Source organism: Anomaloglossus baeobatrachus, chromosome 2 (genome assembly GCF_048569485.1).
Source record: "Anomaloglossus baeobatrachus isolate aAnoBae1 chromosome 2, aAnoBae1.hap1, whole genome shotgun sequence".
NCBI lineage: Eukaryota > Metazoa > Chordata > Amphibia > Anura > Aromobatidae > Anomaloglossus > Anomaloglossus baeobatrachus.
The window spans coordinates 553,720,886-553,746,764 of NC_134354.1; the positions used below are offsets into that span (position 1 = coordinate 553,720,886).

The 25,879-nt window shown below is 41.0% G+C and overlaps 1 protein-coding gene across 1 annotated transcript in view; it reads left to right on the forward strand.

The window, feature by feature from the left end:
- The first annotated feature begins 329 nt into the window (after positions 1 to 329).
- LOC142289895 (uncharacterized) overlaps positions 330 to 25,879 on the forward strand; it is an 83,346-nt gene continuing 57,796 nt past the window's right edge. Inside the window, exons 1-3 of the mRNA XM_075333836.1 lie at positions 330 to 587; positions 1,286 to 1,436; positions 1,539 to 2,587. Coding sequence (XP_075189951.1) covers positions 401 to 587; positions 1,286 to 1,436; positions 1,539 to 2,587 — 1,387 coding nt within the window. The 5' untranslated portion in view covers positions 330 to 400. The remainder of the gene's footprint in view (positions 588 to 1,285; positions 1,437 to 1,538; positions 2,588 to 25,879) is intronic.

The window sequence follows — 25,879 nt, forward strand, 5'->3', positions numbered from 1 at the left end:
CGTGCTGATGTTGACATACTATTTTTAATCTAAAAAGCCTCACGTCAGTGTTTGCGCACGGAGCGTGTGTCCGTTCCGTGCGTACGTTTGAGCGTGTCGAAAAAGCGCTGACATGTCCGTTTTCCACCGGCATCACGTCCTCACAGATCCATTAAATCCTATGGGTCCGTGTTTACACGTACGTGATACGGATGGCCTCCGTATGCTATCCGTGTGGTCCGTGTCCGTGTTTTAATTAGAAAGTTTGTTACACTCTGAAATACTTTCAGGTGGCGTAGCTAACATATTTTTTTGCACAAAACTAACTGTGCATTTGCAGAAGGAGTGAGCAAGCAAGAAGTTGTAGTTCTGTGTATTGCAAGATCTATTTTGAGCAAACTTTCGTCTTCGAAATATAATAATGGCACCACGGGTGGACACGGAGAAACTTATAACAGCTGTCGAGACTCACCCACCATTATGGGATACACGTGTAGATGGTTACCATGACCGACTGACAGTTGAGCGCCATTGGAATCAAGTAGCTGAGGAAGTGTACCCCAATAATGCATGGTCTAGATGTTCTCCTGCAAAGCGTGCTAAATATGGTAAGTTGTTGTATTTTTTTATAGTTATTTATTTAATATCTATATTTGGATTTGTTCATACTTGCAAACTGTGATTGTTTTGGCATAGTTATGTTGTCTTTTAGTGTAAAATCCTATGAGAAGAATTGGTATATGTACTACTCAATATATTGAGTTCCTGTACACTTTTTTCATAGTATCACCAAACTTTCATAAGTGTCAAAAATCAAAGTATACTTAAATTTGTAATCTGACTTGGAATTCTTCATGAATTTACTTAATTAACTGATTAAACTGTCATGTGTTTTAAAATTCCCTGTTGTATTAGTCTAAATTTAGTATCACAATTGAAAATCTTGTTTTGTTTTTTTTTTAAAATAAAATTGTTTAAAATGACATGTCAATATCATTACCTACATGTATCAAATAATATTTCTAGTAATTTATAGCCAAATGTCATTGCAAAAACACCAAATTATAATTTAAATATAGATGACAATTACTTAAAATATAATTATTCAGAAATATTATTTGGTTATGTGTGAATGTCTAAACATGTTTTTGAATGAAGAATATCTAAATAAATTATATTTCATCCTAAGTATTTGACCAACATAATTGTGTTAAATTGTATATTACATTTCGCAAACATTATTTAAATTAATGTGTGCAGATTTATGGAGAATGTTGCAAGTGACATATTTTTTTATTTTCCACAGTTGACTTGGTAAAAAGGCGTTGGCGTTCAGCCCGTGATCAGTACCGAAGGGAGTACAACCCTATACCATCCTCATCCAGCCAAGGCCGCAAACGCAGATATGTCTACTATGAACAAATAAGCTTCCTAGCACCCATCTTAGAAGTTACACAGTAAGTTTTATTTTTTTTGAAAAAAAAAAAAAAAAACCCCCCTGAAGATAATTGGACAAAGATAAATGTTAAGATTGTAATATGTTTTTTCATTTCTTATAGAACGGAGGATAATCTTGACGAATCAGATGATGAACCAACAGCAGGTCCCTCTGCTACAGCCACCTCAGCATCAGAACAAGAACCTGCCAGAGAAGACATTGAAATTCCTGAGACTCAACAAGATGCAGCAAATGATTCACATGAGGGTGGGACAGAGAGTGCACAAACCAACACCCAAGGCTCATCAACGCAACAAACAACCACACCAGCTACACAATCAACACAAACAAATGTACTTCCACGTTTTGCACCACAACCTCTACGTGCAAGAAGAATCCGCAGACCTGAGGAAATGAGATCCTTACCGGAAATAATTGACACACGCATTATTCACATAATGAACACTTTAATTCCAGAAACAGATGCCGAGCGTTTTTGTCGGTCTTTATCTACTAGCTTAACCAAAATTCCTTCAGATAGGCAGGAACGTGTAAGAGCTGCTATGCTTACCCTACTGTCAGCTAGTCAGGCAGAACAGGAACCAGTGAGAGTGTATGAGGCCATAGAAAATTGGCGTACCATTATGCAACAACATACAGTCCCAAACACAACAGACAATCAAAATACAATTTCAACACAAACAACAATGGCAACTGTAATAGTCAATAATCCACTATTACAACAATCTGGACAACCTTCAATTGCTTCAAGTACGTTATTCCCAACACCAATTAGACAAGGGTATGTTGCAACCAATACTGGTGCCTTAAGCACAGTACAAAGTGCTACCTCTCAGCAACCCATGAACTATATGAATTTACAACCAACTCAAACTACTAGTTACTTTACTCAACCCACAAATATTGGTGGTTTACCTAATTTGTTTCCAGGTTCAACATACCCACAATCATTCATGATGCCTCATTATCCAATCTCAACTATGTTACCTACACCACACTTACAAACATCAGTCAACTATCCTCAAGGTCAACAACATACACACACACAATACCCAATTACCCATGTAGATCCACAGGTGTACTCAACCACAGGCAATGTGTTGGGACAAACCAGCATGCAACAGACTGTTCCACACACTACTGTAGCTAGTAATAGGAATGTTGTTCAGCAAACAACTGTTTCCATTCCTGAAAATACGATTTCTGAGGCCACACAAAACAACATACTCAGCAACACTCAGGTTACTTCACTAGAAGATCTTGTTGACTTGTGATGCACATTTTTGTTAATCTTAACAATCAAACAACAAATCTGATGAATGTGTCAAAATGTTAAAAAAGAGGGATTTCCAAAAATGTGCAAACTCAGAGTTGAAAAGATTTTAAAAACATGTGTGATTATACTTAGTGACGGATCACATATATGTTTTATGGCCTTTATTTTTTGAATTTTATGAACACATTTTTACCCAACCAATTTGATGGTTAGATTAGTTCTAATATTCTGAAAACACAGTTTACAATTTTTTGGTCTATGTCAATGTCCAACATGATAGCAACTTAATTGGCCGACATTTTTCAACATTGTAAGCAATGCACACATTTTCTTTACAATTACTCTTGTATGTAAAGTATATTTTGTATGTTATGAAGAATAGCATCAAAATTTACATTTAGAAAAATTTAACACAAAATGAACAATATGTACATTTTTAATGTGGATGTGAAAAAATAACATCCTTACTTTATGGATTAATATGCTTATTCTTAATAAAAGATTCTGTTTTTGAAGAAAAGAAACATGTTTATTATTGATATTTATTAATAATATTGCATTTTTTCAATAGACGATTAACATTATTAATGTTGTAAGTTTGAAATAAGTTTCCTAAAACATGATAGTAACACAGAAATGTACATACACATACATACAACATTCAGAAAACCATGTTGCTAACAGAAATGTCAGTTTATGATTAACGCATTTGCCCTTTAATACTAGTTCGATTTAAGCTCTTAGATGTTGAGAAAAATTAACCAAGTTCCTATAATAAAAAAAATTTATATTTTTATCAACAAAAAACCATCACAATCTTAACAATCAACACTATTATTAGTATCATCAAAACAATTAAAGTAATCAGTAAATAAATTTCTAATTTGTAAACCAGATGTCACGGAATTATGAGACATAGGTTCACCTGTGGGATTAACAACATGGTTTATCTGAAATTCATCATCCACATAAGTTCCTCCTTCATGTATCCGACAGTAATTGTGAAGCACTATGGTAGCCTTGAGTACAGATGTGACAAAGGTTGGCTGCAACTGAATCGTTGTCTGATAAATGCGCCATTTGTTAGCTAAAATACCAAATGCACACTCCACATAACGTCTTGCTTTAGTTAGCCGATTATTAAAGTACTGTTTCCTGTCATCAATGGATCTCCTTGGATATGGTCGCATAACATGTTTGGATAATGCAAATCCTGCATCTGCTACCATCACATATGGTGCCAACGGTCCAGATGTACCAGGTAGGGCAACTGGAGGGGGGATCAATAATGAATTTTCTTGCAGGCGTTGGGCTAATCTTGATGAACGAAAAATACGGGCATCTGAGGCACTACCATAGGCCCCAATGTCTGCATAAATAAATCGGTATTCTGTGTCAACCAATGCCAAAATAACAACGGAAAAAAACTTATGAAAATTGAAATAACGTGACCCAGAGTTTGGTGGCTTTTTAACTCTGAAATGCTTGCCATCCAAAGCTCCTATGCAGTTAGGAAAGTCAACAGAGTCCTTGAAGCCCTTAGAGATTTTCAACCAATCTTCTCTGTTTGGCTGAGGCATCATTTCTTCTTTTAAATGTTGCCATATCATGTCGCATGTGTGACGTACTATAACGGCAATGGTTGATCGACCCAACAAAAAATCAAAATGTAAAGCACTAAAAGATTGACCAGTCGCCAAGAATCTATGAAAACAAGACAAACAATGATTTTCAATTAACACTATGTTTTTTTAAATTAAAACAATCATAAGAAAACACAAACATTGAATCAAAAATGAGATTAGATCAATAAAGATCAATTACACATTTCAATGTGAAAAATAACACATTTACACAAATTACAAAAATAACAAATATAATACCTCAGAGTCACCATAAATCTCTCCTCTGGGGAAATGGAAAGCCGCATCCAAGTGTCCTGATGTTGCAAATGAGGTCGTAAAATATTTAGTAAGTAATCAAAACTCTCAACTGACAACCGGCAGTATGAAAAAAACTTATCTGGGAAATTCCGTAACTCAAAAAATAAAGTATGGAAATGACCATGCATAGGCCGCATCATCATTAGTGGATGCACCCACAATCTGGTTCTTCTTACATTATCATATTGCAACATGTGGCGTCGAACGCCAAAACGACGAGATATAATCCAACATAAAAACACTAAGGCCTCCGTGGATAATGGCATTGCGACAATTTTGTCTCAACACATAGGTGCTCCAAGGCATAATACAAGCAGGAAACAGTTTATAGTTAACTTATATTTATGTCCTAATCACATACACCTATGTGTCATTTAATTCCAAGTAATCACCATTATCTCAATGTGTGAAACATGTGAAACACGCACAAAAAACGGACTGCACACGGAACACACACTGACGTATTTCACGCACAGGAAAACGCACACACGTACACACGTATGACACACGATATGCATACGGACACCACACGGAGGGGAAAAACGGACTGCAAATACGGAACACGGACACAAAAAACGGACTACACCAAACGTACGTTTTTTACACGTGAGTGTGGCAGAGGCCTAAGACAGTGTGTGAGCGATAACAACAAATTCAACACACCTGCTTTTTTTTCCACACCTCAGACTTTGTAACACTGAGTCACATGAGACCGTGGAGGTAAAATGGATAATTGGGCATGTTTGCCATTTTCATTTAGGGGTGTACTCACTTTTGTTGCCAGTGGTTTGGACATCAATTTCTGTGTGTGTTGAGTTTAGAAACCAAATTTACACTGTTATACAAGCTGTACACTGAATACTTTACATTGAATCAAAGTGTCATATCTTTAGTGTTGTCCCATAAATATATATAATAAAATATATACTAAAATGGGAGGGGTGTACTCACTTTTGTGATATACTGTATATGTAAATATATCTACATATTAAAAAATAAAATTATGTTTGGGAGAATAACTTTCAACATTTTTGTTCAGCACATAGCTTATTTTACTTATTACTTTGCAACTCACACCAGAATCAATTACATTGTTCAGTTGGATAATAGCTATTATTGCCGTACATTATATTAATTTAAAAATAAATGAGGTCTTGCTTGTACAAAAAGAAAAGAAACAGTTTTGCCATAAATGTCAGGAAAAGGTTCTGTGGAAGTCAAGAATCCAGTTACAAAAAAAGTGTTAGAATTGGGCATTTATTGCTTTTGAAATAGTGAAAAACTGTTGGCACTTAATGGAAATGAAGAGAGACTCAATCTTAACTACGTTGGAAAATAAACTTTTACATACTAGTAATAGTTGCCAGCATGACTCCGTACAATTCACACTCTGTGGTGGCAGAACAGCTCTTTCTGAGTGATTCTGTTTAGCAAGGGTGTAGGTTCATGTCTCAGCCATGTTTGTATAATCATTAGTAATTATTCTGCACCCTAGTTGTTTATTCTTTATATAATAGAGCTTTTTAACTACCCCATTACTTTGGCTCATGGAAATAAACTCTACCGTTCCTTGAGCATTATACCGTAATACTGAAAAAACAAAGTTACTAGTTTCTTGGTAATAGCAAGACCAATGCCTTGTGATATACATCGTATATAGGATATGACAACAAATCAATCATCACCATGATTATCAATGATTTGGTCATAGAATTAATTTATGGCTCGCTTATGGTTATGACTCAGTGGTTCCAAGTACATATGTCATCCACTCACGCTTCTCTTCAGGAGGAAAGGAGAAATAAATGAAAGATTGTTTAGGGAAAAATCTAATGAGAATGTTCCAGAATTCAATTCTAAAATAAAATTTGAGAAAATAAAAGTAGATTTGCCAAGGGTGGCGTCACACTCTACGATATATCGGGCGATATGTCATCGGGGTCACGGATTCCGTGACGCACATCCGGCATAATTAGACATGTCGTAGCATGTGACAGCTACGAACGACTGTGAACGAGCAAAAATACTCACCTTATCGTTGCTCATTGACACGTCGTTCATTTTGAAAATGTCGGTCCTCCTTCTGTGCACCGGTTGTTCATCGTTCCCGAAGCAGCACACATCACTCTGTGTGACACCCCGGGAACGACGAACACAGCTTACCTGCGTCCCGCCGGCAATGCGGACGGAAGTAGGTGGGCGGGATGTTACGTCCCGCTTATCTTCGCCCCTCCACTTCTATTGGCCGGCCGCTGTGTGACGTCGCTGTGACGCCAAACGTCTGTCCCCCTTCAGGAAGAGGATGTTCGCCGCCCACAGCGATGTTGTCCGGGAGGTAAGTGCTTGTGACAGGGGGTTAACGACTTTGTGCGCCACGGGCCAGTAATTGGCCGTGACGCACAAACGACGGGGGCGGGTACGATCGCTTGTGCAATCGCACAATAGATCAAGGAATCTTTTTCTGTGTTTTGCTATTTATATGGTACTAGCTGTACTACCCAGCTTCGCCCAGGTTAATAACTGCTGTTAACAACATAGAATGTATTAACAAAAATGTATTCTGCACACAAAAACCACAAAACAAATAGATAGAAATGTAATTATTAAAAGGCAAAAAGTAAGCTAATAGAAGCATTTCACAACATATATTTCAACACCACAGATATTCCACACAGATTTAACTAAATTGGCCAAGTAATGTGCTCCGTCTGTTTCTGTCCCCGTCTGTCTCTTTCCCCGTCTGTCTCCTTCCAGGTCTGTCTCTTTCCAGGTCTGTCTCTTTCCAGGTCTGCCTCCTTCCTCATCTGCCTCTTTCCTCGTCTGCCTCCTTCCTCGTCTGCCTCTTTCCTCGTCTACCTCTTTCCTCGTCTGCCTCTTTCCTCGTCTGCCTCTTTCCCCGTCTGTCTCTTTCCCCGTTTGTCTCTTTCCCTTTCTGTCTCTTTCCCCATTTATCTCTTTCCCCATCTGTCTCATTTCCCGTCTGTCTCTTTCCTGGTCTGCCTATCTCTGTCTGCCTCTTTCTTTGTCTCTATCCCTCTGTTCTTTCCCCATCTGTCTCTTTCCAGGTCTGTCTCTTTCCCCGTCTGTCTCCCCATCTCTTTGTCTGTCTCTTTCCCTTTCAGCCTGTCTTTGTCTGTCTCTATTTCTCTGTCTCTTTCCCCTTCTGTCTCTATCAAGGTCTGTGTCTTTCCCCATCTATCTTTGTCTGTCTCTCTGGCTTTCTCCTCCTTCCCTGTCTGCCTGTCTCTGTCCCTGTCTGCATGTCTGTCTGTCTCTTTCCCCATTTGTCTCTTTCCAGGTCTGTCTCTTTCTAGGTCTCTTCCCCGTCTTTCTCTGTCTGTCTTTTTCACCGTCTGTCTCTTTCCCTGTCTGTCTCTATCTCTGTCTCTTTCCCTGTCTGTCTCTCTGTCTGTCTCTCTGTCTGTCTCTCTCTGTCTCTCTATCCGTCTCCCCACCGACATCTTATTACCTCACATATAAGCTTCCTATACTATGAATGTCGTTCGTTCCTATAGCAACCAATCACAGCTCCTACTAATAACCTGTAGTTCCAGGCTCCATTTAGTTTAATGAAGGCATGTTTTTTGGAGAGTAACTGTAAAGCGTGGGGTTAAATTTTCCTGTCAAAACATAGTCTACGACGTTCCCTGGGTCACATGAGGTGTCTGTGCAAAATTTTGTGATAGTAAATGTGACGGTACGGATACACTTTTTGTTTCACTTTTTCCCCATTATGTAGATAGGGGCAAAATTGATTGGTAAATTGGAGCGCGCGGGGTTAAAATTTAGCCTCCCAGCATAGCCTATGACACCCTCAGGGTCCAGACGTGTGAGTGTGCAAAATTTTGTGGCTGTAGCTGCGACGGTGCAGATGCCAATCCCGGACATACATACATACACACATTCAGCTTTATATATTAGATTTTCTTTATAAAAAAAAATATAAAGAATGTATGGCAGTTTAATGTTATTAAAATTTAGTTTCAGGGATACATTTTGGTGCTGGAAAACAAAACAAATGGAAAAGGGTTCTTTCTGTAAAAAATGTCCCCAAATGCCGTCATATTTTTAAGGTCCAGGGCCAGCTTTCCACAACTGCTTTAGATTCTGTATTTTGACTGCAGCAGGCCATCACTAGAGTTGAGCGATGTTAGAGTTGAATGGTTTCCCAATTTCATGTTCGAGTGATTTTGGGCGATGTTCGAGTCGTTCGACGAACTCGAACGATTTGCTTAAAGTTCGGCAGTTCGAGTTACGTTCGAGAACGGTTCAATCACCAAAAGCGTGGCTTTTCACAGTAAGTATGTGCACATGTTGCGTATCTGCATACATCCTGCGTCCCCAGCATAATCCCTATTTCTTTCCTACTCACCGATCATGGGTGCCTCGCTGCACGGCTGTCACAAAGCTACGGCTTCTTTTCCTCTTTTGAAAATGTCTGCCGCTTCATTATTCAATCAGGTATTCCGTGCCTTCCCCGCCCACCGGCACCCATGATTGGTTGCAGTCAGACATGCCCCCACGATGAGTGACAGCTGTCTCACTGCAACCAATCACAAACGCCGCTGGTGGGCGCGTCTATATCATGCAGTAAAATAAATAAATAATTAAAAAAAAAAATGCAGTCCCCCCCAATTTTGATACCAGCCAGGATAAAGTCACACGGCTGAAGGCTGGTATTGTCAGGATGGGGAGCACCATGTTATGGGGAGCCTACCACCCTAACAATATCAGCAGGCAGCCGCCCGGAATTGCCACATCCATTATATGCGACAGTCCTGGGACTCTACCCAGCTCATCCCGAATTGCCCTGGTGTGGTGGAAATCAGGGTAATAAAGTGGTTAATCATGCCAGGCGTCTCTCCGAGATACCTTCCATGATTAACCTGTAAGTGAAAGTAAATAAACACACACAGTGAAAAATCCTTTATATGGAATAAAAGACAAAAAACACCTAATTTACCTATTTATTAATCCACAAACAACAATCCAGATCCAAAAGTAATGCACACGACGCTTTCAGCTCTGCTACATAAGGATGACAGAGAGCCCCGTAGAACATGAGCACTCTGTGTCCTCTCCACGCAGCACCTGAAGTGAGCCGTGCTGTCACCGGAGACTTCACTCTGCAATGCAGAGGTCAAGATAACCAAATCTTCCAATGTATCTCATTAAAGGCAGTTGCTCAATGGTTAGAGCTACTACCTAGGGAGCATTAGTTCACGAGTTCAAGTCCCAGCCTCCCCGGTAAAGAATTTAATTATTTTTAATTATAATTATTATTTATTTATAATTATAATTTAATTTAGTTTAATTATGCACTGAGGGAGGAGCCGGACATCAGCTGTGAGCCGCGGGACACACCTCTAAAATCGGAGCAGTTCATGGAATGAGGCTGCATTGCTCTCTCCTCTCTCTCATCTCTCTCTCTTCTCTCTCTCTCCTCTCTCTCCTCTCTCTCTCTTCTCTCTCTTCTCTCTCTCATCTCTCTCTCTCATCTCTCTCTTTCTCATCTCTCTCTTTTTCTCTCTTTTTCTCTCTCTCTCTCTTGTTCCTTTTCTCTCTTTCTCTTTTTCTCTCGCTTTCTCTTTTTCTCTCTTTATCTCTCCTCTCTCTTTCTCTCTCTTTTTCTCTCTTTTCTTCTCTCTTTTTCTCTCTTTTTCTCTCTTTTTCTCTCTTTCTCTCTCTTTTTATCTCTTTTTCTCTCTTTCTCCCTCTCTCTCCTCTCTCTTCTCTTTCTTCTCTCCTCTTCTATCTCTCCTCTCTTCTCTCTCTCTCTCTCTCTCTCTCTCTTCTCTCTCTCTCTCTCCCTCTCTCTCTTCTCTGTTCTCTCTTTTCTCTCTCCCTCTCTCTCTATTCTCCTTTCTCTCTCTTTTCTCTCTCCCTCTCTCTCTTCTCTCTGCCTTCTCTTTTCTCTCTCTTTTCTCTCTCTCAGACCTGGCGATGATCAACTGATGCGGTCACCTGACGGCATCAGCTGACACTAAAAGTCGAGCAGTGAGGCCGGCTTTTTATCGCCCGGCCAGCTAAACTATCAGCTGCTGCTGTCGGACAGGAGTCTGCACTGAAGTGTGTGGTTTGTTTTGTTGTTTTTTTTGCACTCATGCATCAGCTGATTGTATAAAAGCCGTTTATACAATCAGCTGCTGTGTCATGTGATCAGGACCTTGAACCTGACACATCATCTGATCGCTTTGCCTTCCAGCAAATTGATCAGATGATATTGGATCCGGATTGGACGGCGCGGGACCCTTGACCCAGGATTACTGCGGAGGGGGGTTCTTTATTTCAATAAAGAAGCAGTCACTAATTGTGTTGTGTTTTATTTCTAATAAAAATATTTTTCTGTGTGTTGTGTTTTATTTCATCTGTACTAGATATTTATGGTGGCCAAGTCTAATATTGGCGTGACACCATGAATTTCGGGCTTAGGGCCAGTTGATAATATACAGCTAGCCCTAACCCCATTATTACCCAGCGAGCCACCCGTCACCAGGGCAGCTGGAAGAGTTGGATACAGCGCCAGAAGATGGCACTTCTATGAAAGCGCCATTTTATGGGGTGGCTGCGGACTGCAATTCTCAGCAGGGGTGCTCAGAAAGCATGGGCATCTGCGCTGAGGATTCCAATCCCCAGCTGCCTAGTTGTACCTGGCTGGATACAAAAATTGGGCGAAGCCCACGTCATTTGTTTTAAAAATTATTTCATGAAATTCATGAAATAATTAAAAAAGAAATGGACTTCCCTATATTTTTGGTTCCCAGCCGGCTACAAACAGGCAGCTGGGGGTTGGGGTCAACCCGTAGCTGCCTGCTGTACCTGGCTTGAATACAAAAACATGGCAAAGCCCACGTAATTTTTTTTGGGGGGGCAAAAAACTCCTGCATACAGTCATGGATGGAGTATGCTGAACATTGTAGTTCTGCAGCTGTTGTCTGCTGCCTGTCTGTATGGAGGACAGCAGACAGCAGCTGCAGAACTACAAGGCTCAGCATGCTCCATTCACTAGTGTATGCAGGAGAGCAGACACCAGCTGCAGAACTACAAGGCTCAGCATACTGCATCCAGGACTGTATGCAGGAGTTTTTTTCCCCCCAAAAAAAAATGACGTGGGCTTCGCCATATTTTTGTATGCTAGCCAGGTACAGCAGGCAGGTACGGCTGCCCCAACCCCCAGCTGCCTATTTGTACCCAGCTGGGAACTAAAAAAATAGAGAAGCCCTTTTTTTAATTATTTCATGAATTTCATGAAATAATTAAAAAAAAAATCGACATGAGCTTCTCCCCATTTTTGTGTCCAGCCAGGTACAACTAGGCAGCTGGGGATTGGAATCCGCAGCACAGGTTGGCCCGAGCTTTCTGGGCCCCTCTGCTGCGAATTGCAATCCGCAGCCACCCCAGAAAATGGCGCTTTCATAGAAGCGCCATCATCTGGCGCTGTATCCAACCCTTCCAACAGCCCTGAAGTCAGGTGGCTTGCGGGGTAATAATGAGTTTATATTAGCTTTGTTTTACTAGCTAGTATTAAGCCAGAGATTCTTAATGTCAGGCAAGTTTGACCCAGCCATTAAGAATCTCCAATAAAGGGTTAAAAAAAGACACTACACAGAGAAAAAATACTTTAATAGAAATAAATACACAGACACACTTAGAGACTCCATGTTTATTACTCCCTCTCATCCCTCCACGATCCATGGTTTTCTGTCTTCTTTCTCCTTCAACCCATGCAGCTCTGCTACATCAGACAGCACAGCATGTGAGGAAGAAGGCTGCTGCTCCCCGTGCAGTCTAATCACTCAGTGAGTGAGCAGAAGCTGCGGGCTGTAAGCGGTGACATCACCACTGACAGGCGGGTTGCTATAGCAACGGGGATCTCCGTTATTCACCGGCTGTGGCCACCAGTCCTTGCATGTGGGCTGACTCTGTAAAGAGCACACACATGGAGGAACGGGGAACCGACCATGTGCCAGAGCATTTCGCTGATACACGGAGATGCTGGAACGATTACCGCGCACCAGAGAGATGCACTGACAGGACCTAGCATGACATCTAGCCATGTGACCAGTCTGTAGCCAATGAGATAATAGACACGTGACTGGTCACATGCTCTTTTGACATCACGATAGGTCCTATCATCAGTGCTGGTTACCGGGAGGATGCAGTGATTATCGGAAGGAAAAGCGGCGGGAGATAGAGTGCAGGACGCGTCGCGGGGACCTATAAGTGTTATGGCAATGTGTATTAACTGTATGTGTACATGTATAATGTGTTTTTAAGTGTTTTGTGTTTGCCTCCCATTGTTTTCAATGGGGTTCGAGTGGTTCGTCGAACGGTTAATCGAACGTTCGTCGAACGGAGCCTCCGTTTGACGAACCGAACCAAACTCGAACAGAAATTCAGCTTTGTTACGATTAAATCAATGTTTTTGAGGGATAAGATAACGTTTTCAGTTATACCATTTTTATTTACATATGATTTTTTGATTGTTTCATTCCACTTTTTTTTATGAGCTGTATGATGAAAGGACATAGTTTTTGCTACATTTTTAATTTTCTTTTTTCTGTTGTGCACTAAAGGGGTTAACTAGTGTAACAGCTTTATAGTTTGGATTGTTCCAGATGTGATAATATTAAATGTGTGTACTTCTTTTTGTATATTATTGTTATTACTTAAATATAAGTAGTTAGTGGTGTAATATTATTTTCATTCTCTTTGTTCTTTATTTTCTGATTTCTTTAAATATTTTTTTAACTTTTTAAACTTTTTTAAACTTTTTTACTTAGACCCTACATGGCACATTAACTTTTTCCAGTCTGATTACTGGTATATTGTATTGCAAAGTACCTACATTGCAATACATTATTCCTGTCACAGAGACACTAACATAAGCCTTTTAGAAGATGCTTCTGGCATGGACTTACAGACTTTCTGTAGCTGGATGACCAAGACAAAAAGTCATAGCTACCTTGGTTTGGCATGGTAACTATTCAGCCCGTGAAATAATGTCACGGGGGTCACGGTCGGGGGGAATGGGAGATCATTCCCTATACCAGCCTCCTAAATGCTGTGTTTAAGGTGTTCAACAGCCAGGGGCAGGCATGCACCCACTCTGGCTGTGACATCCATAGCTTAACTAAAACTTAAGCCGAGCTCCTGGTGGGGATCATATGGGCCCAGCTCCTGTGCTTGCATGATTGCCATAATATACCAGTATGTCCATTTGGGGGAAATCACTGCAAAATATGACATACTGGAATGATAAACTCCAAAAAAATATTTTAAACAATGCTCACACTTTTGGTAGGGATACACTTGTGCTTAAGTTTGATTACTTAAAAAAAATCCTACAGCCCTGCTGACATAGTCCTTTTAAGTAAATATGACTTGAGCACGATCCTCCACAGATCGATCTGCATATTTCTAATTTTAGTGAAAGAAAATATCATTATTTTATTCATTCCATGTGAGTTAATGTCTGTAAAGCAACTAAAGGATTGACAAGTTTACTGAAGAGGTTTCATATACCTTATTGTGTGCAGTTTTGAAAATTGTATCATATTGGGGGAATACCCAATATTTAGACCCCTCAAGTCAGTTCAAAATTGGTAAACTTTAAAAGCTTCTAAAAAGGACTAGAAATAATAGAATTCAAATTGACAAGTAAATTGATTTTCCATTACTTTCCCTGTAAAGATGTGTAACAGTCATATGTCTCCTTAAACTGTACTGAACTCTTTTCAAACTCTATAATACAAACAAGAACTGTTGAGTAGGATAAACGTTAAGTCCAAAAAGTCTATTGCAGCAACATCCTGCCATGGTACTATTGTAGTGTGGCATGTACAAGTCTCAAATATGACTAATTAAGCAGGTTTGCTAAAACCAACCAGTTCGGATAAATTTGTTTATTTTATTGTGTTTTGTGTTTAGATTTAGTTTAGCTTTTTTTTAACCATTTATTGTTAACAAACAAATCCCCTCATTCAAAAAGCCAGATGGGCATACACAGAAAGCAAAAAATCAGTCAAAAGCCTGTACTATGATCTGCAGCATACAGTTGTAAAATTAGATTATTAACCCCTTATGGACGAAGTCAATTTTGTACTTTATGCCCAGGTCATTTTTTGCAATTCTGACCAGTGTCACTTTATGAAGTTTTAACTCTGGAATGCTTCATCGGATCCCGGTGATTCTGAGATTTGTTTTTCTTGACATATTGTGCTTTTATGATAGTGGTAAATTTAGGAAGCTATATTTTGCTTTTATTTGTGAAAAAATCGGAAATTTGATGAAAATTTAGAAAATTTCGCAATTTTCATGCCCTTAAACCAGCGAGTTATGTCACACAAAATAGTTAATAAATTACATTTCCCACATGCCTACTTTACATCAGCTCAAGTTTTGAAAAAATATTTTTGGGGGTTTGGAAGTTAGAAGGGTTCAAAGTTCAACAGCAATTTCCCATTTTTAAAAAAAAATAAAAAAAAAAATACAAAACCATTTTTTTTAGTAATCACATATCATTTGAAGTGACTTTGAGGGACCAAGGTAACAGAAAATACCCAAAAGCGACACGATTCTAAAAACTGCACTCCTCAAAGTACTCAAAACCAGATTCAGGAAGTTCATTAACCCTTTAGAACAGGGGTGGGCAATTAATTTTCCCATGGGGCCGCATGAGAAGTTGGGATGGTTTTAGAGGGCCGGACTAATATAATTAACTTGGTTCTAATAATATATATATATATATTATATATATATATATATCTATATATATATATACACACACACGCATATATACTGTGCGTGTATATAATATATATATATACACATGCACATAATGTATACATACATGCACACACAATCCCCATATACTACATCACTACCCCCGCCACATAATACACCTGTAATATACATCCCTTTACACTACACCTGTAATAAACTACACCTCTATATACTAAACCACTATATACTACATCACTACCCCCCTATATACACCTGTAGTATACTACACCACTACACCCCTATATACACCTGTAATATAACGCATCACTATATACTACACCAGTGATAACCTACATCACTACACCCCTATATACTACACTTGTATTAAACTACACCACTACACCCCTATATACACCTGTATTATACTACACTACTATATACACCTGTATTATACTACACCACTATTATACTACACTCCTATATACTACACCTGTATTATACTACAGCACTACACCCCTATATACACCTGTATTATACAGGTGTATATAGGGGTGTAGTATAATACAGGTGTATATAGGAGTGTAGTGGTGTAGTATAATACAGGTGTATATAGGGGTGTAGTATTATACTACACCCCTATATACACCTGTATTATACTACACCACTACACCCCTATTTACACCACTATTATACTACACCACTACACCCCTATATACACCTGTATTATACTACACCACTACACCCCTATTTACACCCGTAATATACTACACCACTACACCCCTATTTACACCTGTATTATACTACACCACTACACCCCTATTTACACCTGTATTATACTACACCCCTACTTACACCTGTATTATACTACACCCCTACACTACTATATACACCTGTATTATACTACACCACTACACCCCTATATACACCTGTATTATACTACACCACTACACACCTATATACACCTGTATTATACTACACCACTATATAGCACACCACTACACCCCCCATATACCACATCTGTAAAACTACATTCCCATATACTAAACCACTACACCCCAAATATTTGTCAACAATTAAACCCCACCCCCCCATTGCCCCCGCAGCTTACTAGTAACCACTCACCTGTCTTCTTATTGTCCCCTCCTCAGGCACCTCCATACGTTCCCCCCTGCTGAGCAGCTTCTCTTTCACATGCGCAGGCTGCGCCGACGCTGTATTCCTAGGAGCCGCTGCTTCTCTCCGTGCGGCCCCGACTGCTGCAGCGTCTTCTGCTGCTGGGCGGGAACTTTTCAAATGACACACGCGCGCTGTACTGACGATATCAGGGCGCGCGTGTGTCCCAGAGAAAAGCTGCTGCAGGGAACAGAGGAGAGATTCCTGCGTTCCGCTGCCTGCACTGACTGTGCGGAGCTGCAGGACCTGTCCTCTGTTTACTACCCGGCACGCAGCGTGTGATGAGGGCAATCTGACCACGGGCCTCCCGGATCCTGGAGCTCCGGACAACAGGTCAGATTGCCCTCATCAATGACCGGCCAGCAAGGACGCCCTGAGCCAGGCGAGCCGGTCACAGAGAGTAGGCAGGCCGGATGTGGCCCGCGGGCCGCCCCTTCCCCAGGTCTGCTTTAGATGCTCCACAAGAACTAAAGTGATGCGGAATGAAAAATAATAAAAATGATCATTTTACATAAAAATGTGCTCTAGCACAAATGTATTCATTTTTAGAAGAAATTTTAAAACAAAATTGACCCCAAAATGTGTTACCCAAATTCTTCTGAGCACGCTGATACCCCACATGCGGTCAGAAACCTTTGGTTGGACAAATGGGAGGACCCGGAACAGAAAGAGTAATATTTGAATTTTGGAAAGCAAATTTGAATGAAATACAGTAGATTGTAGGGCCCCTAATTTACCAAAACATCATAAACCCCCGCAAGTGACACAGTTTTAGAAACTAGACCTTTCAAGGAATTTATCTAGATGTTTGGTGAGCCCCTTGAGCCCTCGGGTGCTTCACAGAAGTTTATAATATTGAGCTCTGAAAATAAAAAAAAACATGTTTACCACAAAATTGTTATTTCAACCAGATAGCTTTTTTCACAAGGGTAACAGGAAAAAATGCACCAAAAAATGTATTGTGTAATTTCTCCTGAGTATGCCGATACCTTATATGTGGTGGAAATCAACTGTTTTGGCGCACGGCAGGGCTCGGAGGTGAAGGAGCACATATGACTGCACAATTGGCTGGAATCATGAGGGAATGTCGTGTCGCGTTTAAATACCCCCCTAAGGTGCCTACACAGTAGAGCTCCCCCACAAGAAACCCCATTCTGGAAATTAGACCCTTCAAGGGTTTTATCTAGGAGTATGGTGAGCATTTTCAACCGACAGCTACTTCACAGAATTTGATAACTTTAGGTTGTCATATTGAAATTTATTTTTTTTTCCACAAAAATGTTGCTTTAACACCAAGTTTCTCACTTTTTCAAGAGGCGACACTAAACAGTGGACACCACAGGTTTGTTACCAATTTCTTATGAGTGTAGCAATACAACACGTGGTCAAAAACCTCTGTTTGGATAAACATTAGGGCTTGGAATGGAAGGAGCACCATTTTAATTTTGGAAAAGTTGAAATAAATTGCGGGAACCATGTTTGCAGGGCTCCTAGGGTACCTATATAACAGAAACCCCCACAAGTGACCCCAATTTGGAAACTAGACCCCTGAGGGATTTTATTCAGGGCTATAGTAAGCATTTTGAATACACCGGTACTTTGCAAAAATGTTGTCGTAGCAACAAATTTCTCACTTTTAGGCTATGTTTCCACGACCCGGTGACGCCGCATCTAGTACACAGTGCCAGCCCTGCGGACTTCAGCTCTACTCTCCTTGCGGAGAACACTCATGTCTCTACTGCATAAATTGACATGCTGTGGCTCAGGAAGTTGCACTGCAGGTCAGTTTATGCTGCGGAGAAAGAAGCACAGTGAGCAGGAGATTTCTAAAAATCCTTCCACTGTGCTTGTACTGCGCAACAGAGCGTTATGGACACAGCGAAAATACTCTGCATCTAAAACGCTGCGAATCCTGATCATGGGCATACAGCCTAAAAAGCTAGGATGGATGGATGATAAACACATATAATATTCCACCCCCCTGAATATTCTAAAATGGCACCCCTTAGTGACCTTCATGTATCACTAAAGGGTGCTTAGTCTTGTATTTAGCTGAGAAAAAAAAAACAACCAATGTGGGGTTCCCCCCCCATTTTTGGTTGCCAGCTAGGGTAAAGCAGATGGCTGCAGCCTGCAGACCACATCTGGTAGCTTCACCTTGACTGATAATCCAAAACAGAGGGCACACCAGGCTGTTTTTTTTTAATTATTTGTAAATAAATAAATAAATTATTTATTTTTTACCGTTCCCCTGGTGCAGTAGCAAATGGGGTAATAAATGGGGTTGATACCAGCTGTAATGTCATCTGGCATCAAGCCCTGGGGTTAGTGATGTATCGGCGCCACATACCCGACATCACAGTCTGTCAGTAATGAAAAAAAAATAGACGACAAAAAAAAAATTATTTGAAAAAACACTGCCCAAAACATTCCCTTTCTCACCTATTTATTGAAAAGGAAAAAAAAATCGGGGTCCTCTGTAATCCATTTTAGAGGTCCCACGACAACTCTGGACCTTGTAGAATATAGGAGTGTGCTCAGGGAACATATCTTCCATTTTCTGGAAGTGCAGATCCTCCATTTGAGGGGTGTGGATGCAATGATACTGCACCCACTCTCCCCAGGTCCACAGCAGTAGTGTAAGTGCTGTAAGCTCAGCGTCACTGAAGGCAGGATGCTGGCTGACAGCAGCTCTGCGCATGCTGCTGCCATCTATTAAGAAAGAGGAGGAGGAGGAATCACTGAAGATCATTGCTGTGCAAGGTACCGGGGACACCGGGGAAAACTAGGTGGGTTATAGGGGGTGAGCTAGCAGGAACTGGGGAGGAGTTTTCTGTCACATCTGTCCATGGCACATGTGACAGAGATCAGAGTAGGAGGGTAAATGCGGCTTGCACGCTGGTCGTGCGCACCGCCATCTTGGAATATGAGGAAGGGGTTGGTAGTCGAGAGGGCACTTTGGCGACACTAGGGGACTGGAGGGGACTGGGGGAGGAGATTTATCTCCCATCTGACATGTTTAATCATACTAGGTGGGAGATAATTTTTTTTTACTGACGTCGCCATTTACTATGACATGACCATCGATATACGGTGTATACCAATGATCATGTGACTGAGGACCGGAAAAAACAGCCTGAATTGTGACCTCCAGGTTCTCAGCTACCCCTGGTAGCTGAAATACCAGAAATTTTCTGATGCTGGGGGGAGCTATTTACTTTTTTCTACCGCCGTTTTAATCCATACCGTGGTCTTAAAGAAGTTAATACAGGTATGCAAAAAGTTAGATGCATATTTTTTATTTGAATTTTTAAACCATTCTTATACCTCCATTGACAAAATGATCATTATAAAAAATTCTACGTTAATAGATACATACAAAGAATGCAAAATGTGGCAATAGCCCATAATACTGTATCATCATGTGCAGCTGTCAAATTGGATTAGTAAAATATGTATGCAATAAGTTAAATACACATAATCTTTTTAAATTTGTTTTAATATACGCTATTTTTCCTTCCTTAACAAAAAGGCCCTACCTAGAGTTGAGCGAGTACCTGACTATTCATATTCGCTATACTCATAACGAGAACTGTCTAATACTCGTGTATTTGTTCCGAACAGCATGTGCAATGTAAGTCAATGGGAAAAAAGTCTCAATGTAACGAGTAACCCGAAAACTGTACTATTCGTGCGAGTAGCAAATAATGCGGCATTCAGGTTACTTGGTACATTTTGACTTACATTGCACATACTATTCGGAACAAATATGCGAGTATAAGGCTATGTGCGCACGTGTGCGTATTACATGCAGTTACGTTGCGCTTTGTAGCGCAGCATAACTGCATGTGTCCTGCATCCCCTGCATAATCTATGGAGATTGTGCAGGGACCATGCGCACGTGGCGTCTTAGAGCGCAGCGCTTCGACTGCTGCCCGAAGCGCGCGTTCTAAGAAGTGACATGTCACTTCTTCCGTGCGCTTTTCCGGCAGCCCCTGCTCCGTCTATGGCAGGAGCTGCATGCAGAGCGCACGTTCTCTGCCGGCACCATGCGCTTCAGAACGGAGCTTTTCAGCTGCGCTCTGAAGCGCACCTTTTATGCGGTGCAGAGCGCACACGTGCGCACATAGCCTTAGAAAGTACTCGTCATGAGTATTACGAGTATGAATAGTTAGGTACTCATTTAACTCGAGCCTAATCAAAAATGCTACGTTAGTATCCAGATACAAGCCCCAGAAAGCAAAACATGGCAACAGCCTACAATATTATTGTTGTGCATGTGGTATGCAAAAGATTTTTTTTTGTTTGTTTGGTAACAAAATTTAACCCCTCTTTTCCCAGAATAGACATAACTAGAAATGCTAGATTGTTACAAGTTCCAAAAGATAGCATCTGCACTATGGCACTGTATAAGTCTGACTGGTATGGATCATGGTTGCCAACTTAACTTTTTATTTATTCTGCACATCTTATCAAAAAATCACAGACAGAAAATATTATTTACTGACAAATTGGAAATCCATAAAAAATTCTTATAATTGTGTGTTACATACCTAAAGCCCATAGCTCTGACAGACACTGTAAACTGTAAATTATAAATATTACAATCAAAATAATCTGTATAAGATTCTTTAGCTTTTTAAAAATCATGGATGCCTTACATTTTTTTATGAACAAAGCAAAAAAGTTACTTATTTTTATGAAGTATCCTGGAATTTCTGGATGGTTGGCCACCCAAGTATAAATGTAAAACTTTACTAGTAAAATAGTTGTGCAAAAAAAAAAATGTTTGTGACATGTAAACTTTGTGAGGTAGCTATACACAAATTATCTGTTTGAGTTTTGGGGATTTTTTATGTTTTTAAAATTAATTAACCCGGTCTTCTAAAAACTGATTGTACAACCAGTATGTACTTGCTTGGGCTGACACTGATTTCCAATCTTTTTTGTATAAATATTTAGCTTTGTAACATGATGCTTTCTAGTGCATGAAGAGTGATAAAAAAAGGGAATTTGAAATGCAGGAAGCATTCCAGGTACACCATATTACTGATCAATCTCACTAAAGCCCGCTACACACGCTTCAATATATCTCACAATCCGTCGTTGGGGTCAAGTTGTAAGTGACGCACATCCGGCATCGTTTGTGAGGTATCTGCGTGTGACAGCTACATGCGATCAGGATTGAACGCAAAACCGTTGATCGCAAACACATCGTATCATTCTCTAGAATTGAGCGTTTTGTTGCACGAACCTAGTCAATTGTAACGTGTGACATCCCTCATACGATTGTGATGTCTGAGGCTATGTGCGCAGGTGTGCGCTCTGCACCGCAGCTTAAAAAAGGTCTGCTTCAGAGCGCAGCTGAAAAGCTGCGTTCTGAAGCGCCTCACAATGTCTGTCATGCACTAATCTCTGTCAGTCCGTCACTATCTCTGTCCCTCTCTCTCTGTCCATGTCAGTCTATCCCCCTCTCTCATATACTCACCAATCCCCGATCCTCGGCGCTGCACAGCATTCACACTGCTCCGGCGGCTTTTACTGTTTTGAAAAAGCCGGCCGCCCATTAAACAATTTCGTATTCCCTGCTTTCCCCGCCCACCAGCGCCTATGATTGGTTACAGTGAGAGACGCCCCCACTCTGAGTGACAGGTGTCACACTGCACCCAATCACAGCAGCCGGTGGGCGTGTCTATACTGTGTAGTGAAATAAATAATTAAACAATTAAAAAAAACGGCGTGCGGTCCCCCCCATTTTTAAAACCAGCCAGATAAAGCCATACGGCTGAAGGCTGGTATTCTCAGGATGGGGAGCTCCACGTTATGGGGAGCCCCCCACCCTAACAATATCAGCCAACAGCCGCCCAGAATTGCCGCATACATTATATGCGACAGTTCTGGGACTGTACCCGGCTCTTCCCGATTTGCCCTGGTGTGTTGGCAAATCGGGGTAATAAGGAGTTATTGGCAGCCCATAGCTGCCAATAAGTCCTAGATTAATCATGTCAGGCGTCTATGAGACACCCTCCATGATTAATCTGTAAGTTACAGTAAATAAACACACACACCAGAAAAAATCCTTTATTAGAAATAAAAACACACACATATACCCTGGTTCACCACTTTAATCAGCCCCAAAAAGCCCTCCTTGTCCGGCGTAATCCAGGATGATCCAGCGTCGCATCCAGCGCTGCTGCATGGAGGTGACCGGAGCCGCAGCAGACACAGCCGCTCCGGTCACCTCCACACAGCAAATGAACGCGGGGAAAGCAGGGAATACGAAATTGTTTAATGGGCGGCCGGCTTTTTCAAAACAGTAAAAGCCGCCGGAGCAGTGTGAACGCCGTGCAGCGCCGGGGATCGGGGATTGGTGAGTATGAGAGAGGGCTGCTAACTTCAGTTACTCAGGAGATTAGCGGTCACCGGTGAGTCTTCACTGGTGACCGCTAATCAGGGCGCGACACAGACAGAGCCGCAGCATGACCATGAAGTCGGGTGAAGTTCACCCGAGTTCATTCTGACAGTGCGGCTCTGTCTGTGTCTGCTGTCATCTGCCATTCAGCTCTGCTACATGGCTGTCTGTGTCTGCTGTTAGCGGCCATGTAGCAGAGCTGAATGGCAGATGACATAGTAAAAACGCATCCCTACACATTACACACGCTTGTCAAGTCAATAAATAAAAAAAAAAAAAAGGTGCCCAATGCATACGTCACAGAGCACATGATCTAAAGGATCGCACATAACATTGATCAATTTAACATAGACTACTAACGCTCGTGTGACAGCAAATGAACGAGCAACGTGAAATCTCATAGATCCCGTATGCAACCTGGGCGTGTCACATCGCAAATGCGATTGTACAACTAATTGCAACGTGTAAAGTGGGCTTAAGCCTAGCACTGCTGGGGCTTTCACCTCTCACAATATCCATTGAAACACTGAATTATTCATAGATCAACTACTACACTCAGCATTTTCAGTGCTGAAGTTGTACAAAGCAGTCTTTCTGGAGTATTTGTCTAATGGTTTAGCGGCTTTCTCTTCCCATCTACAATGAGAGGTGTATACTCCACGGCTAATTTTCTAGGCCAAACCCCCCCATAAAATGGCAGCTGCTTCCCCTGCCCGTGATATAATAAGGGCTATGATAGTCCTTGCACTGCACCATGTTATATGATAGCTGCAAGGCATTTTAGGAAAGCCTGTCATGCCAAAAATCATGCGAGCCTTTAATTGTTGAAACATTTTTTGACATTTTATACCATTTTATTTTTTAGGGAGGTGAATTGCAAGTTATTTACTGTATATTCTGAACAATATTGCTGATGTAAAGTAGATAAAGTATATTATACAAATTAGTTAATATCTTTATTTTCGTAAATAAACACAAATCATATTGGCTTAAAGTTACCATTAACATATATTACAATGTGTCATGAAAATCAGTCTTGGAATTACTGTATATATTCAATTTTTTTTTCACCCCATGCCTGTTAGATTTGAAAAATTGGCAAATGGTCAGGAATGCCAAAACTGTCTGCATCATAAGGCTATGTTCACACAGGGCGTTTTTGCAGCGTTTTTTTTAGCTGCAGATTTGGCTTGGTTTTATGCAAATCCATGCTAATAAAATGCTGCTTTTTACAGTCCCAGCAAAGTCTATGAGTCTTCTGTAATCTCATGCACACACGCACAAACACGTCAGAAATTTTTCCTGACGGTTTTGTGAAATACCTCCGGTTTTGCTGCGTTCTGAAAATATGTTAATTCTTTTCAGCGCTTTTCCTACAGTTTTTCACCCTAGTGACAGGTAGACTCATAAATACCTTCGAGTCCACCTGTCACTAGATGCCCCGGATAAATTCCGGGTAACTGGCTGACACCTAAATGGTAATGGGGATAGGGATATTGCAGGAGGCACGCTATATTTACCGCATCCCTGGCACAGCTTTACCTCCCGCGGCTCCTCCACTTCCTCGTTCATTCCATATTCACTGCTTTCATCTGTTGCAGTCAGACACGCCCCCAGCATCTGACTGCAACCAACCACAGACCTGGTCTGCAGTCTAGCAAAGAGAATGAATGAGCCGTGCATTCAGTGGTGACCTCACTCAGGCTATTTACGATCACAGGTATCGTCAGCTGTGACCGGGAATCACCTACGTGACGAGACCGCTGATTGTGCGGCTCATTCATTCTCCGGAGCTCACAGCGGGCGGTTCTGTTCTATGGCTGCGCGCTGTGATCTTCAGATGTAGCAGAGCTGAATCATCGTGGGACCTCGTGTGGATTACGTCGGACCTGCAGGGGTGATTATGGTGTTAATAAAGTGGTGAAAGAGGGGGCTTTTTGTATTTTATTTCAATAAAGTACTTTTTCGGTGTTTATGTTTATTTCTTGTCACTTATTACAGATTGGTGTTGGGTATCTCATCGACGCCTGCCATTACAAATCTAGGGCTTAGAAAGGGGAGCTAGCAAAATCTGAGGGTGGCATGCATCATATAAAAAGTGCAAATTGATGTATTTATTCCAACTGTACTATAATGCAAAATGAGATTTTTAGCAAATAATTGATCAATTCTTTGAGCCACCCTGCCACTTCATGACAAATCTCAATAGGGGGTTCTACTCTATATTATGTGTTTCATGTGCCATGCGGCCTCCTAGATAAATTAAAAGCAGAACCATATTGTAGCACACATATCTTTAACCTATATATAACTGATCCCATGTTACAAAAAAATCTAGGGCTTATTCACAGCTATGAGCAGCTTATTACCCTGATTGCCACCCCACCGGGGCAATTCGGGAAGAACCAGGTAAAGTGCTGGTATTGTCGCTAATATTTTTAGGCTGGGTCTCTCCAGCCTGAGAATACCAGCTCCCAGCTGTGGGCTTTATCTTGGCTGGGTATCAACATTGGGGGGACCCAACGCTGTTATTTTTTTTCATTATTTATTTAAATAATTTAAAAAAAAACAGCATGGGGTCCCACTTATTTTGATACCCAGACAAGATAAAGCATATCTGGGGAATGCAACCTGTGTCTGTAGGCTTTATCTGCGCTGCGTAAATTTGGGGGACCCTATGTCATTTTTTTATTTATTTATTTATGTTTTACTGTACAATAGATCCACAGACTCCAGTGGGGGGAGTGGGGGAAGCAGTGAATATGCATGAGGCTAATGAGCAGCACCGAAAGTAGGAGGGGCCGCGGGAGCAGGTATGGATGATCCTAGAATTTAAGGGCTCCTTCCAGGTTAGTGGGCGTGACCAGCTGGGTTAGTGGGTGTGACCAGCAGGGATAGTGAGCTTGGCCATG